General features: G+C 36.3%; 1 protein-coding gene across 3 annotated transcripts in view; it reads right to left on the reverse strand.

Annotated features, from left to right (window-relative positions):
- The window catches only part of TMEM117 (transmembrane protein 117), a 450,126-nt gene that overhangs the window by 159,402 nt on the left and 274,503 nt on the right, over nucleotides 1-16,221 (reverse strand). For all 3 annotated transcript variants that reach the window (XM_080662299.1, XM_080662300.1, XM_080662298.1), the window contains one exon: nucleotides 1,269-1,366. In XM_080662299.1, the coding sequence (XP_080518425.1) occupies nucleotides 1,269-1,366 (98 nt within the window). The remainder of the gene's footprint in view (nucleotides 1-1,268; nucleotides 1,367-16,221) is intronic.

Raw genomic sequence — 16,221 nt, forward strand, 5'->3', positions numbered from 1 at the left:
AAAATAAAATAAAATAAAATAAAATAAAAACTGGGGCTCCAGAGTCAGAGACTCATGCTTATAGTAACAGCACCTACCTTATATGTGTCAGAATTAAATGAGCAAATATATAAAATGTTAAGTACTTACCCCAGTGCCTGTAGCAAAATGTGCCTTTAATAAACATTTGCCCCAAATATTATAAAGCATATTATTTAAACAAGATACATGGAAACGTTTTAGGCAGGGAAACATATGGAGGTTAAATGCATCATAAAAATAGACCACACTTGACGCAAAGACACAGGTATGAATAAATACCTATAAAACCATATTTATTTTTACATTATTGAAAAATCTACTTTTATTTACCTGCTAAGAAATAGGTTTAAAATGCTTCCTATGTCTAGCAACATTTAATGATTAGTGCAAAAGCACAAAGATATCTTACAGAGTATATTTTTAAGTACCCAGTAACTATGATTTTTCTAGCTTATACATAAAACATTCTATGCCCCCAAATTAAATCCAAGAATAAACAGATTTTGCCTTCATTTCAAAAGGCAGGTGGAGAGGCTGGAATTTACCAGGCACAGGCATCATTAATTACACTCTTCTGCATGTCAGTGTACATAACTTCTCACAATCAGGTCGAATCCCTGTGCTTGGCCAGTGGCACACAGCCGGGAGAAGGTGCCCTCTTGCTCTCTGCACATTCCTACCTTTTCTTTCTAACCTTGTTCAGATACTCATAAATAACAGTGATGCCACTAAAAAAAGCACAGCGAAGTTCTATCAGACATAAGTTGTTTTTTAAATTGCAATGATTGGCTGGGGATCTAAAGGAAACTTTGTAAAGAAGAAATGCCAATGAGCCAGATGTGATTTGTAAAGAGGTTCCTTTTCTGTACAACTTCTTCAAAGTGAATTATATCATGTTAAATATACTGGAAATTTAGCATTTACTGAAGACTTTTTTAATATCATAATTCATTGATAAAAATTACAGCTTGTTTTTGCTCAGTCAAAATCCTACTTACCTCTGCTAAAATCTATGCATCACTATATTATCAAAACATATCGCTTGTAAATGTGTATGTGTAATAATTTGTAAGCAGAAATTCATAGAATAATTATAATGATTGGTTTTAATCATTTTAATGGAATGTAGTACACATTTATAATGTCTCTCCACACAGAATTCTATATATCTAAAGAAAACTACATCCAATCCAAATCATTTAGTAAATGAGACAAGGTATAAGTCAATAAATTAAACAATCTCTTACCAGAATAAAATGATCCTAACATTTCCTTTCTTCCAGAAAGCTCTCGCAGATTTCCCCCAATCAGGATAGGGTTTGTCCTGAAGCATCATATCAGTGACCTGAAGCAATCAAAGAAACTTATTTAGCGCGTCAGAAATTTACATTCAGGGGTAAATATATGTAAATAATTTACATTTTATTGAAAATAAAATATGTATGTATTTTAACATTGGAACATATGCAAAGATAAAAATTAGAACATACTTTCTTTAGTTAAAAACTTTAATAGTTCATATTCTTTACATAATAAATGAGCATATTTAAGGTCATTCAACATGTCGAATATTGAGATTATTTTTTAAACATCAGTCAAGATTACCTTATAAAAGAAGACATCATTAAGATATTAATAACCTCTCTATGGAAACAAAACATATAATAAAGTACCATATTCTTTCTAACTTAGCTAAACAGAAACTATTTCCAGTCAAAATATTATCTTTCCTTCTCTCCCTTTTTTTCTTCAATAATTTGTGAAGTATGGTACTTGGATGTAGTTTTAAGGCACATTTATTCTAATTATCTAGCAAGTCTCCACCTCAATTCTATTCCTTCTTCCAAAAATGTTCTACCTTTCCCACCTGCGCTGATTCTGCCCGTCTTCAAAGGCCTATATACAGTCATGTTACCATTGTGATGTCTTCATTTTTCCCTCCAACTACTGTTCTTGACCCTTTTCATGTTACATATCACTTTCCACCATCTCTTTTACTTACTTATGCACATTTTTTCTCTCCATTAGGCTTTGAAATCCTTGAAGTTGAATATTCACCTTTGTATCTTTCTTAATGATCTTTTATATAAAAGACTAAAATATTACTCAAAGAAGAAATGACAAAAATGTACAAGCATGTAAATGCTTGCTTTTAAAAAATGCATTAACAAAGTAAATTGTTCACTGTCAAATCCCATTTTAATAGTTTCAGCAAATGTCCAAAGAATAATATGTAGATGTCATAAAAAGCAGCTTTAAAAAACTGGTGAGAATGAAAAATGAATTTCCTTCTTCTTCTAATAAAGAAACATGTTTGCATATGTGCACATACACACACACACAAATATTTTTTTCTTTTCCCAAAAAATATACCTTCCTTTTGAGAGAAGAGAACATTATTTAATTATGGTTTTATTTAATAATCTTCAAATCCAAAAGAGCAAGACAGATCAGTTAAGAATTTTGATAAAGAATGGAATAAACTCAATAGAGTAACAAAGATGTTTCATTATCCATTAAAATATTTTTTTTCTTTTGCCCTTAAAGCCTTAACATTACATTTAAATGTAACTTCCAGCAATGGCCTAACCTGAAATGGGTGAGATTTAATCATTTGTGATGAGAGATGGTGATCCAGTGGGGAGTTTCTCTGGATCAGTGGCCTCTTCGATATTACTGGACTCCCTGCAGAAGGTGCATTGATTCTCAAGCAAGTCCATCTTGTGCAACACAACATCCTGGAAATGTTCTTGGAAACTTTCACTGACATGTTAAAGCTACACATGCTCACTTAGGATGCAATCAGAACAGTGGGTAAAGAGCCCAGTCTCTAGGGCACATTTGATCTTAATTTTTCTCTATATTCTTCCTCATGTCATTTCTAGGACTAGAACTCCCATGCCTCCCCTGGTTAGTAGGAATCAAAGCAAGTTTACTGATCTTCATTGAGCAACACTGCAGATCTATGCCAGCTCAGTAATTTTGTGTGATACGATTTCACTGTTGAAAAGATTCAACAACCATAACTGGTTTTAATTTAAACACTCAATTTCTAGGAGAGGATCCAAGATGGCAGCATAGGTAAACACCTAAACTGCTGCCTCGCACAACAATTTCAAAACTACAACTAAAAGACAAAACGTCTATCACCCAGAACCATGGGAAAGCTGGCTGAGTGGAAGTTCTACAACTAGATGGAAAGAGAAAAGAGCAGTAAGACCTGCACAAGCACTGAAAAGCTGAGGTACGGAGGCGCGCATATCGGGCTGGCGGCAGGCGACTGGTAGCGCTGCTTTTTACAACCCGAAGGGAAACAAGCTCCCAATTACTCCGAACTCCAGTTTCTGGGGAGACGCGGGGGACCCAAACTCCTACGGGGAGAAGCTGGACTGTCTGCCATCGGGTTGGAAAGCAGGAATAATTGTTTACTGCACTGGGGTACGAGACGTGGGGACGTGGTTGGAGACACAGAGCTGGCTTACTGGCAGTCATCGCTGTTTGCTACACCCTAGCCTACTGACACCCTGAGACCCCACCCCGCACAATCTACAAACCCACCCAAGCTCCAAGCAGCGGCTTTAGCATATGAATGGCCTGCCCTATCACAGCTTAACCTAGCAAACTTGCAGCCCGGGTCAGACAGCTCCAAAACCTCCAAACCCCAAGCAAAGAGGAGAAAAACTGTAGTTCTCACTGTAGCGCCTGCTGGGTGGCCTCAGACAGTAGCTGACCCACACCCCATTGGAGATCCAGAAGCCAGTGTACCTAGTGGTCAGTGTGAGACACCAGATTTCAACTCCTCACATCCATAAGTGACACATTCAAGAGGCAGACTCAGTGAGCACCAAAGCCCCACTGAAACAAGTCCTGCACCATAAGTGTGTCTCTAGCGCAGCAGTTCTTCCATTATAGACACAGCGGGTCCTCAGAGCCAATTGGCCTGGAGGTCAATTCCTCCCAGTGTACCAACAGCAATCAAGGCTTAACTACACCAAGACTTTGCACTCAGCCCACAAAGGGGTGTACCAAGAGCGTCCACCTCAGGTGATTGGGGAGGCTGAGCTACTGGTCCCTATAGGTCACCTACCACACAAAGCCACTCCATCAACACAGGGAAGCAGCAAAATGCGGAGACAAAGAAACATGTCACGAATGAAAGAAATGGAGGAAAGCAAACTACTGGATGACATAGAGTTCAGAACCACATTTTTAAGGTTACTCAAGAATCTTTTAAGAACCACCGAGAAACTTGATGAGACCTCCGAGGAGCTTAGTGAGACCTTCAAGGACCTTAATAAGAATGCCAAAAAAATGGAAAAGGACCAGTCAGAAATTAAGCATATACTGTCTGAAATAAAGAATATACAGAAACTCAACTGTAGATCAACGTACCCCAAGAATCAAACCAAAGAGCTGAAATATGAGAAAACAAAAAACACGCAACCAGAAAAACAAAAAGAAAAAAGAATCCAAAAATATGAAGATAATGTAAGGAGCCTCTGGGACAACTTTAAGCGTACCAACATCCGAATTTTTGGGGTGCCAGAAGAAGAGAGAGAGCAAAATATTGAAAACCTATTAGAAGAAATAATGACAGAAAACTTACCCTACCTGGTGAAAGAAATAGACCTACAGGTCCAGGAAGCGCACAGAACCCCATACAAGAGGAATCCAAAGAGGACCACACCAAGACACATCATAATTAAAATGCCAAGGGCAAAAGACAAAGAGAGAATCTTGAAAGCAGCAAGAGAAAAACGGTTAGTTACCTACAAAGGAGTACCCATATGACTGTCAGCTGATTTCTCAACAGAAACTATGCAGGCCAGAGGGAGTGGCAAGAAATATTCAAAGTGATGAACAGCAAGAACCTACAACCAAGATTACTCTACCCAGCAAAGCTATCATTCAGAGTTGAAGGTCAGATAAAGAGCTTCACAGACAAGAAAAAGCTAAAGGAGTTCATCACCACCAAACCAGGATTACATGAAATGCTGAAGGGTATTCTTTAAGAAGAGGAAGAAGAAGAAAAAGGTAAAGATAAAAATTATGAACAACAAAATGACATCAAATACATACCTACCAACAAGTGAATCTAAAAATCAAGTGAATAAAAAATCTGAAGAACAGAATGGACTGGTGAATATAATAGAATCAGGGACATAGAAAGGGAGTGGACTGACATTTCTCAGGGGGAAGGGGGTGTGAGGGGTGCAGGAAGAGATTGGACAAAAATCTTACACCTATGGATGAAGACAGTGGCAGGGGGTAAGGGCATGGGGTGGGGTGGGGTGGGGAATCAGGTGGAGGGGAGCTATGGGGGGAAAAAAAGAGGAACACCTGTAATAATCTGAACAATAAAAATTTATTAAAAAATAATAATAAAAAAATAAACTCAATTTCTTAAAACTATTAATTACTTTGATAAGTGTACATGCAACTAATATTAAGAATTCAAAATGAAAAAAAAACACTTGTTAACTTATTTTTAAAAGAAAACTTATTTTCTTCGTGACTCATTAGAATTACAAGACTTTATTTTCTCACCCATGAATTGTATCTTCAATTTAAAAAATCATGACATTTATCAAAATAAACAAAGGGAAGATGATAGAATAAAAATTAACCATGAATCAAGTGAGTTACATTGTTACTAAAAAAGAATAAAGGTAAAAATAGAAAATTTATATCCCATATATTCTTGAGCATAAAAAGAGTTTTATGTCACAACTTCCCCGAGGAAAGAATCACTATTTTTTCAAATACAACAATTTTATCCACTGCTCCTTTGTCACCTTCTTGAATAACAATCTTATGTTGAATTTTATTTTTACAAAACCTCAAGTTAAGCAAATAAATACTTAAATAAATATTTCATGTTTTGCCAGCTTTTAAAAAGATTTAATTAATTCTGTTCAACAATATTTATCTTGTTCTGGAAAGAGTATGCATAGTAATGGATATTTTCATGGAACAGCATGATTATTGGGTAAATTTTATTCAACTTGCAATGTTTTCTCCAGGGCACTTTCTGGGAAATAATTGCTATATTTTCTAGAAGGAGGCAATCTGTTGCTATATGACTAATTATTACAGCAGCATGTTTTGCAAAAATGCCATTCAAGGGTAACGGATTTCTCAGTAAAATGGCAAGATGAGGACAAAATACATTTTTTCTGATGCCAGACAGCTGGTCCTTTTCACCCCCAGCTTCCAACTATTTATTTTAAGTCATATCATCAGATCAATGTCAGGGCACTTGCTAAATTGGCAAGGAGCAGAGACAGTCATTAAAGGGATGCATTCAATAAAGAAAAATCCAATTACCTGCTGCATTAGAGAAATCAAATTCATTTCTGGTGTTGGTCAAGGACAGTCTTTGTGGGAAAATATGCAGGAAAGTGAGGACTAAAAATGATGCGAAAAGGTTGCTGTGCAGCATAAATACAATGCAAAACTTGTTGATGCTTCTCCCAATGGGAAGATTATTAGAATTTAAAATTGCAGGTCTTTTTCCTAAGCTGGAAGAGGTTTGCTTAACTCTTTGAGTACCACAATCTTTCCCTTCCCCTTTCTTCTCTCCTGGGTCTTTGCACAAAACTCAGAACCTCATGATGGCCCTTCCCTCACTATGCCCTGTTAGGTAGTCTCTCTCAGTGGACACAAGCTGTTTCAGGGCATGGACATTGTTCAGTCAGAGCAAACACATGTGTGTTGAGATTGAAAAGCCAGGAAATGATTATCCCTACAGGAATCTAAGGCAAACCTTTGCTCCTCTATGAGCTGAGCTTACATGATGCTGTGGCAACAATGGCAGCATGAAGACAGCCAGACGAGAGTCTGCTATGGAGCTTCATGGCTTACAAAGCTCATGGATGTACTTCTCTTAATAACGGTCATGGTAACTTTATAAAGGGAGTCATTATTCTCCATCTTTCACCAACACAGAAAGAGAAGTCAGTGAGGTCAAATAGCTTAACAGGTCACACACAGTGCACTGTTATGTGCATCCATTCTGCAGCCAGCCAGCCTGGGTCCTAATCCTAATGTTGTCTCTTACTACCTTTTGATTTGGGGCAAAGTAATTCATCTCTCTGTACCTCAGTTTCTTATGCATTATCTAGTGGCAGGTGTTGTAATAATTATTTACGTGTTATTGTGTATATCTGGAATTTCTAATCAATTGTTTTGCTTCATGTGACCATTGTGTTAAATACTAGTAACTAATTGTGAAAGGACTTGGCAATCATTCTCATCTCCTCTATAAAGACAAGACTATCACACTCAACTGTTAGAAAATGATAAATATCCTATCTAATAAACGAGTAATATGCAGATTGACCATCACTCCAACACACAACATGGCTGCCCCCATGTGGACACAAGATGGCCAGTTGGGAGGCACCAGGCCTGCAAGGGAGGGCAGTTGGGGGTGATCAAGCTTGCAGGGGAGGGCAGTTAGGTGTGACCAGGCTGGCAGAGGAGGGAAGTTGGGGGCGACTGTGCCTGCAGGGAAAGGCAGTTGGGGGGGACCCAGGCCTGAAGGGGAGAGCAGTTGGGGGGGACCAGGCCTGCAGGGGAGGGCAGTTGGAGGCAATCAGGCTGGCAGGGGAACAGTTAGGCATGAATCAGGCTGGCAGGGGAGTGGTTAGGGGGTGATCAGGCTGTCAGGCAGAAGCAGTTAGGGGCAATCAGGAAGGCAGGCAGGCGAGCAGTTGGAAGCCAGCAGTCCTGGATTGTGAGAGGGATGTCCGACTGCCCATTTAGGCCCTGGTAGGATCGGGCCTAAATGGGCAGGCAGACATCTCTCGAGGGGTCCCAGATTGGAGAGGGTGCAGGCTGGGCTGAGGGACACCCCCCTCCCCCATGCACGAATTTCATGCACCTGGCCTCTAGTATAGTGTAATGTTCAAATATATTATAGTCAAATATTGCTGTTAAAAATCAAAGGGAGGGGAGGCCAGCCACCAAAGGTTGCAATAATCTCAGAAGGTTTCACAGAAGGCTTGTGTAACATAACTGAGCATTAATATGCATCCTGTATTCTCCAATTTTGCCAGTCTAGTCTTAGCCTGATTATAAGCTACTCACATGCAGATATACATATGCAGCACCTATAGTTTTATTTGATATAGTTTTATGTTAAGCATGTGATATTAATGTAAAATATTAATATTAAGGATATAAGGTCATAATATAATAACAACTATGGCTACATAGTCCACCTCTTCAGATAGCTATTATTTAGTGGAATATAATTTAAAGAAACAAGTGCTATTCTATTAATAAACAATAATATATACATTAAGTATATTAATGAACAAACATATACATATAATTTTGCATGCTATTTTGCAACTTCTTTCCATTTAACAATATATCTTGAACATCATCCTATATCACTACAAATAAAGCTATTTAAGTGGTTTCTTCTTTTTTATCTTCTACTGTACCATTAGGGTGCATTTTCCCAAAATATAAAAAAGTTTCTATTTTGTTCTAATTATTACCTTTATAATGAAACTTCATTTAATGTATGTATTTACTGTGTCTTTGGATTTTATTCCCCATTGTGAGCATTAACACAATTATTTAATTTCTGCTTCTCCCTCTGCCTTCTTCCCCCCAGCACCCTATTTTACTTACTGTATTATTTTTCCTATTTTTCAACTCTGAATATCTAGATCCTTATTTTATTTATCATCTTTAAATGATACCACCTTTCCCTCTTCTAAAAAAGATGAGAAAATCAAAATATTGTATTTTCTTACACCATATATCATTTCTATGTTGTTGGAGTTTTGGAATATTTTTATATTTGTTCTATAACCAGAAGCCATGCATTCACTTTAACCTGAGTCCCACAATTAAATGGACTCAATTACCTTTTACAGTACATCGGCTAGAGTTTTTCAACTAGTTCCAATGTCTGAACTTTGTTCTGCAATATATTCTTCAGGCAGCTTCACTAGAACACTGTGGCTGATAACCAAAATGTCTATTTTCTGTATCCTTAATTAATAATCAGACTGAGTGTAAAATATTTGAGCCCCATTTTCCCCCTTAGAACTGAAGGCATTGCTTCACTTAACACTACTGAGTGATATCAGGGAGGAATCTGAGAAAACTGGACTTTTTTCCCATTTTTACAGGTAAATTATTGTGTTTTTTGTTTTTATTGTTTTGTTTTATTTTCTGGGGTGCCGCAGTATTTGCTTTTTATTTTGAATGTAATAATTTTGCTAAGTTTATCTATTGTTGTCTGTCACTTTTCTAGCGACAATTTCCACTTTTAGTTTAAAGATTCAAGTCTTTATTCTATGAAGTCTTTTCTTTAATTAAATTTATTGGGGTGGCATTGGTTAATAAAATTATAAATGTTTCAAGTGTACAATTCTATGATACATCATCTGTATATAGTCTTTTTGGAATCCTTAATTATTTCTTTTCTTTTCCATTACTTCAATTCTATTCTTTAGAGAAATAATTATGCATAAACTGGTTTTCTCTGTCTTCTGTGTCTACACCCCTTTTTAAAATTTCATTTTGCTCACTCAGTTATGTCCCATACTGTGATTATGGGTGTTCTGATTACTGTTTGTCCTGTTCGAGAGCCACCAGGCTCTTCCCGGGAACTTTACTCTGTGAGAAACAAAACTTTTCATGCCTTTTGGTACAACTGTGACATCATCATTCTAAACATCTGAACAAATTTGGGATGGGGTCCATCTTTCGTCTATGGAGCAGTCACTCAGTAATATACCCAGCACCATCATGACAAGTAGTGAGTTTTTTGGTGACTTTTTTTTCTCATGTCTAATCTGGGATCCTAACTTTTTCTTACACAATCTTAGCATCTTCTGATGCAAACATATTCTCATCACCAAACAGCAATGCCAAAGGCTGCAAACATATTTAAAGATTCCTGTGAGACTGTGTCAGGGAAACTTTAATGTATTCCTGAAACTTTACCTCCATGTATCAAAGGCTGATATGTAAAGACAAAGGTTGATGTTATATAAATTGTTCATATAAAATATGGAGAAATTAAAAGATCCCTATTCTAGCACCTCTACTCTAAACATAGATTGAGACTACAAAATGCAAAAAAAATCTAAAGTGGTTGAATTAACCCTGCAAATGTACCCACCTCCAGAATATAAATTCCATGATGACAGGGATTTTGTCCCTTTTGTTCTCACTATATTTCCATCATCTAGCATTGTGTCTGGTGTACTGTGGACTCCCAGTAAACATTTACTAAATGAATGCATGAAAGGATAAATGTCTGAACAAAAGGGAATCAAGAGCAGCATGAGGAAGGCTAGGATAAGTAGCACACTCCCAGGAGCTCAATGTCTTCCATTGAAATCCCTCCAGCAGTTAGTGGTGATGTTGATGCCAAAGGATATGATAATAGTAGTGGGGGCAGGAGTAATAATATAAAGACAGTAGAGTATTCCTTTTCTTCCCAACCCTGTCTCTTCACTCCCTGGAGAGGTATAAAGACACAGGAGATATATAGTTAAGATTCTAAAAGAGATAGAGATGGTCTTTCTAAATTCCTAGAAAAATAAAAAAATAAATTAAATATAACTTCAAAGAATAGGGATATTAAGCCTGAGATGCATGCTTACTCATGTGATCCATGTACATAATATATTGGCTTTATTGTAAATTTATTTATCAATGAACTAAATAAGGACAGATATAAATCACACATTTTAAAGATTAAAAATAGTACACTTTCATATGCCTTATTTGTGGTATTGACACATTGTATGACAGAGGTGGGGGAGTTGGACAGTGCTTAGCCTGTGTATCCTTATGTGGTGGTGCAGTTCTGTTGGTACATTTGCACCCACTGGAGCAGAGCATTACGTTCTTTTCTTTCCTCTTAGGTCATCTATGTGGAAACAAAGCCTAAATTGCCATTTCAATACTGTACTTTATAGGGCAATGTGTTTTTTCCCCTTTCACTGCCCCCTAATCCCACTACACACATCACACCACATATACAGACATGCATATACAATAAGCCTTACACAACAGCACTTCCAGCTGAGACAAAGACAGACCCAAGGTCCAACAAAAAAGGAATATGCACACTCGCAGAGGAACATTAGTTGAGTATATAATTAAGTAAATGGAAACCATGGAGAAAGTTTTCTAAATTACCTAGTGATGCCTTGAGTGAATTGCTACAAGAACTATCTGAAAATCACTGGAAAAATATACTGGCAAACATAAAACTTGGAATGTATTCTACAGCTTTTCAGAAGCACAACCAGGATTGCATAAAGCATGAATATTAATGCACCTGCTTATTATCTCCAATGATAGCCTGCACTGCCTTCATGATGTATTGCACCTTATTGCCGGATCCCTACTGATTTACAATAAGTCATAGACTGTTTTATTATTAAGTAAGGAAATTGGGCATGTCTCAGAATACAGAACATTTAGAAAAATATCCCTGAATCACCTGAATACAGAAATATACACAATCAAAAAGTACTTTCCCAAGCAAAGTCTGCAGTTTCAAATAGTGTGTTAACAAATGCAAAATAAATACCATGTACCCCAGTACAATTTGCTTTCCATCACACTGAATTATAATTTAGAATATGTGAAAAAGTGAGAGTTATTACTGATTTTGCTGAGCATGAAGACAGCAGAAAAAATATTTATATCATCTTCTGACATGTTATTCCTTGTGACTGGCTAAATTACCAAATGATAGTAGCCCAATATTACATGATTGAACATTAATTTTGGGTTTGGGGCTTGAAAGAATTAGTGTTCGATATGCATATCTTCTCTGTTTTGTTAACATAAAATACCAACGGCATATTTCACAGACCTAGAAAGAACTCTCCAAAAATTCATCTGGAATAAAAAAAGACCCCGAATAGCCACAGCAATCCTGAGAAAGAAGAATAAAGTAGGAGGGATCTCAATACCAGATTTCAAGCTGTATTACAAAGCCACTGTCCTCAAAACAGCCTGGTACTGGCACAAGAACAGACATATAGATCAATGGAACAGAATAGAGAATCCAGATATCGACCCAAACCAATATGCGCATTTAATATTTGACAAAGGAGGCATGAGCATACAATGGAGTCAAGACAGTCTCTTTAATAAATGGTGTTGGGAAAATTGGACAGATACATGCAAAAAAATGAAACTAGATCACCAACTTACACCATACACAAAAATAAACTCAAAATGGGTACAGGACTTAAATATAAGACGGGAAACCATAAAAATACTGGAGGAATCCACAGGCAGCAAAATCTCAGACATATGCCAAAAGAACTTTTTCACTGATACTGCCCCTAGGGCAATGGAAGCCAAAGAGAAAATAAACAAATGGGACTACATCAAAATAAAAAGCTTTTTCACAGCAAAAGAAACCATCAACAAAACAACAAGAAAACCCACTGTATGGGAGAACATATTTGCAAATGTTATCACTGATAAAGGTTTAATCTCCAACATCTACAGGCAGCTTATACAACTTAATAAAAGGAAGATAAATGATCCAATAAAAAAATGGGCAACAGACCTAAATAGAATCTTTTCGAAAGAAGACAGAAGGAAGGCCAAGAGACACATGAAAACATGCTCAAAGTCACTAATTATCCGAGAGATGCAAATCAAAACGACAATGCGATACCATCTCACACCTGTCAGAATGGCTATCATCAACAAATCAACAAACGACAAGTGTTGGCGAGGATGCGGAGAAAAAGGAACCCTCGTGAACTGCTGGTGGGAATGCAGACTGGTGCAGCCACTGTGGAGAACAGTATGGAGTTTCCTCAAAAAACTGAAAATGGAACTCCCATTTGACCCAGTAATCCCACTCCTGGGAATATATCCTAAGAAACTAGAAACACCAATCAGAAAGGATATATGCACCCCTATGTTCATAGCAGCACAATTTACCATAGCTAAGATTTGGAAACAGCCTAAGTGCCCGTCAGCAGATGACTGGATCAGAAAACTATGGTACATCTACACAATGGAATACTATGCTGCCATAAAAAAGAAGGAATTATTACCATTTGTAGGCACCTGGATGGAATTAGAGAACATTATGCTAAGTGAAATAAGCCAGTCAATGAAAGAAAAATACCACATGATCTCACTCATTTGGGGATAATGAAAAACATTATAAACTGATGAACAAAAAGATAGATACAGAGGCAGTAAAGCATCAAACAGACTGTCAAATTACAGCAGTAAGGTTAGGGAGAGGTGGGGGAAATAAGAGATCAACTGAAGGACTTATATGCATGTATATAAGAGTAACCAATGGATGCAAAACATTGGGGGGTGAGGCATGTATGGGAGTGGGGTGGGGGGGGCAATGGTAAGATATGTACACATATAATACCTTAATAAAAATAAATAAATAAATAAAAATAAAAATAAAAATAAAAATAAAAAGTCCTCTGTGTATTTGTCTCTAGTCAAATTATCCTGTCTACTTCTATAAGAGGTAACCACAATTCTAAATCCTGGATTTATAATTCCCTTTTTCATGTTTTTATTTGTGGTTTCACTCCATCTGGATGTAACCATAACAAAATATTGCTTAGTTATATATACTTTGTATATTAATAGTTTAGTAGCATAATAAATTTTCCTATAGCTGGCTTTTTTTTTTTCTCAATGTTATTTTTCTGAGGTTCAAATAGAATGAAGCATATAGTTATATCTTTTATCTCCATTCTATCTCTATTAATAATTTTTTTCATTTTATATTACTAATTTATATCATATTTCTTTTACTCTTGATTAATATTATAAAGATTTGTCAATTTTATTAGGCTTTCAAAAATTTGACTATTTTAATCCTCTCTATCATACCTTTATTTATATTATATTAATTTATGCTGATACCTTTATGTCCTTCATTTTATTTTTTAGCACATTGAAGGTATTCTGGCCTCCATTGTTGCTAGGTAGAAATCAACTGTCATTTCTTTACAGGTAAGTCTGGCATTTCTTTAAAAATTCTTATTACTTTTCCTGTAATGCTATGTAGTTTCACTTTCATTTGTTAAGGTGTGAAATTTTTTGCCTGTGTTGAGTTTATTGTGATTTTGGAAGATGAAGTTTCATACATTTCAATAATTAGGAAAAGTTCTAAGCCTTTTTTTCCTTCAAAAATTTCTTTCCTGGCCTCTCTATTTTCACCTTCTGGAACTTTGATCACATCCACATTAGAACTCGCTTCATTCTCTTACCTTCTTTTAGATATTTTCTATTTCTTTGTACACTATTTTGGAAAAAATATATTTCACATGTATTTTATACTTTACTAATTACCTACCTTTGTCTAACATGCTCTTTAACCCAACAACTACATTTTTCATTTCAATCATTATATATTTTTATTCCTAAAGGTTCTGGTTCAGTTTTCAAATTACCCTGTCTTTTGTTCCTGACTTATATTTTCAATTCTCTCTTTATTATTGTTAAAATATTATGTTATGTTCTCCAAAAATAATTCTAAAAACTGAAATCTGTGAGTCTAATTCTACTAGTTGTATTTACTGCTATTACTCATGATAATTATTTCCTTGTGTGTTTTGTAACTTCCTCTTCAGCTACTTTTGTTGGCATTTTATTTGTGGAGGTATTTTAAGAATAGACTTGTTAATGTGTTCCTCCAGAGAGAATGTGTGCTTGGTTCTATGAAGGACCTACAGAAACTTCCAACCAGGGATCACTTTAAAATACATTATTACTGTGGAGGTTTTTAAACCTGTGGGTGATGAGAATTAGGATCATCTACCCACTTGAGGAATAGCTTATGGTTATAAAGCCTCAGGGGAGACTTTATTTTTCTCCTCTCTCCAGGACCTCTGACAAGACAACCATGTTTCTAGTGTACATACCTATATGGGACAATTTTTTCCAGTCGACCTTCTCACTGAGAGTGTAGCTTTTCAGTGTTCCTGGCTTTATGCTCACTGTTCCTCATTTGACAACATATCTTATCTGGGCCCTCAGTTTTGTCTTTTTTTCCTCAAATAAATATTGAAACAAGAGCCCTAAATCACTAATGATTGGTCAATAGCCTCAGGCCCTCTCCTTACTTATCTGGGTTTGAGTCACATTTTGTTTTTGATCTCTAAGGATATCCTTTACTTTCCTACAAAAAGACCATTATTTTCAAAAGATAGTGGTTTTTATTACATTTATTTGATTTTTAAAAAGTAAATATGTATAGCCAAGGTGTTTTGTATTTGGAGGTGGTGGTGGTGGTTGTTGCTTTTTCCTGCTATCTGGTTCACCATAATCTCAGGAACGATTCCGTTTTTCCACACCTTTTCTATCATCCTCACTTTAACATTGTATAGAACACGGTGTTTTAACAAAGAATTCAATTTTCATCTTTAATCCTAGGAAGGCATGATTAATGTCTAGAAAGAATTAACACCAGAAAGAATAAAGATATTCAATAATTTTCAAAGGAACACAGTCCAATAAACCCCACAGATTCTCTGTTTTGTTTTCAAGTCTACAAGTATAGAAGCTGTTTGCACTTGAGAGATGCCTCCCTCCCCACACCTCATTTCTACCTTTAATTAGTCTGAAGCAGAGAAAAGGCTAATCGAATTTTCACTTCATATCTTTGGGAGCTTAACACATGTTTATTGACAACCAATTAATATGCATTTTTCTTCACCATCTAAGCATTACTACCTTCCTGGTTTTATAGAACAGGAACATGCTGCTTGGAGGCTTGATATGTGGTCTGAGGTCACAGTGTGGTAGGGCCAGGACGCAGACTAAATGCAGGAATGCTCGGCTCCAAAGTCTAAGCACTTGGAAAACATACTATGTGTCTACTTGATTAATATTAATATTAATGATGATTTACTGCAATGAATAATTAATAATCTATTTTCAGAAGGTTTTTTGTGGAAACATATTTCATTCAACTCAATGCATTCAACTAATACTTCACTTGCATTAAGTATACAATAATTTTCAAAGCACTCTTAGAAACATCAGTTATTGCATACCCACGGCCACTTGGTGTGGGACAAGTTTGACAATTTTCACTTAACACATGGAGAAGCAGACACAGAGACATCGCGTGGCTTGCACAGAGCAATTTAGGACTGCAGCCAAACCAGGCCGCTTTATTCTCACTCCTCTTCCCTCACCTACTTA

Source organism: Plecotus auritus (genome assembly GCF_963455305.1).
Source record: "Plecotus auritus genome assembly, chromosome: 3".
Lineage (NCBI taxonomy): Eukaryota > Metazoa > Chordata > Mammalia > Chiroptera > Vespertilionidae > Plecotus > Plecotus auritus.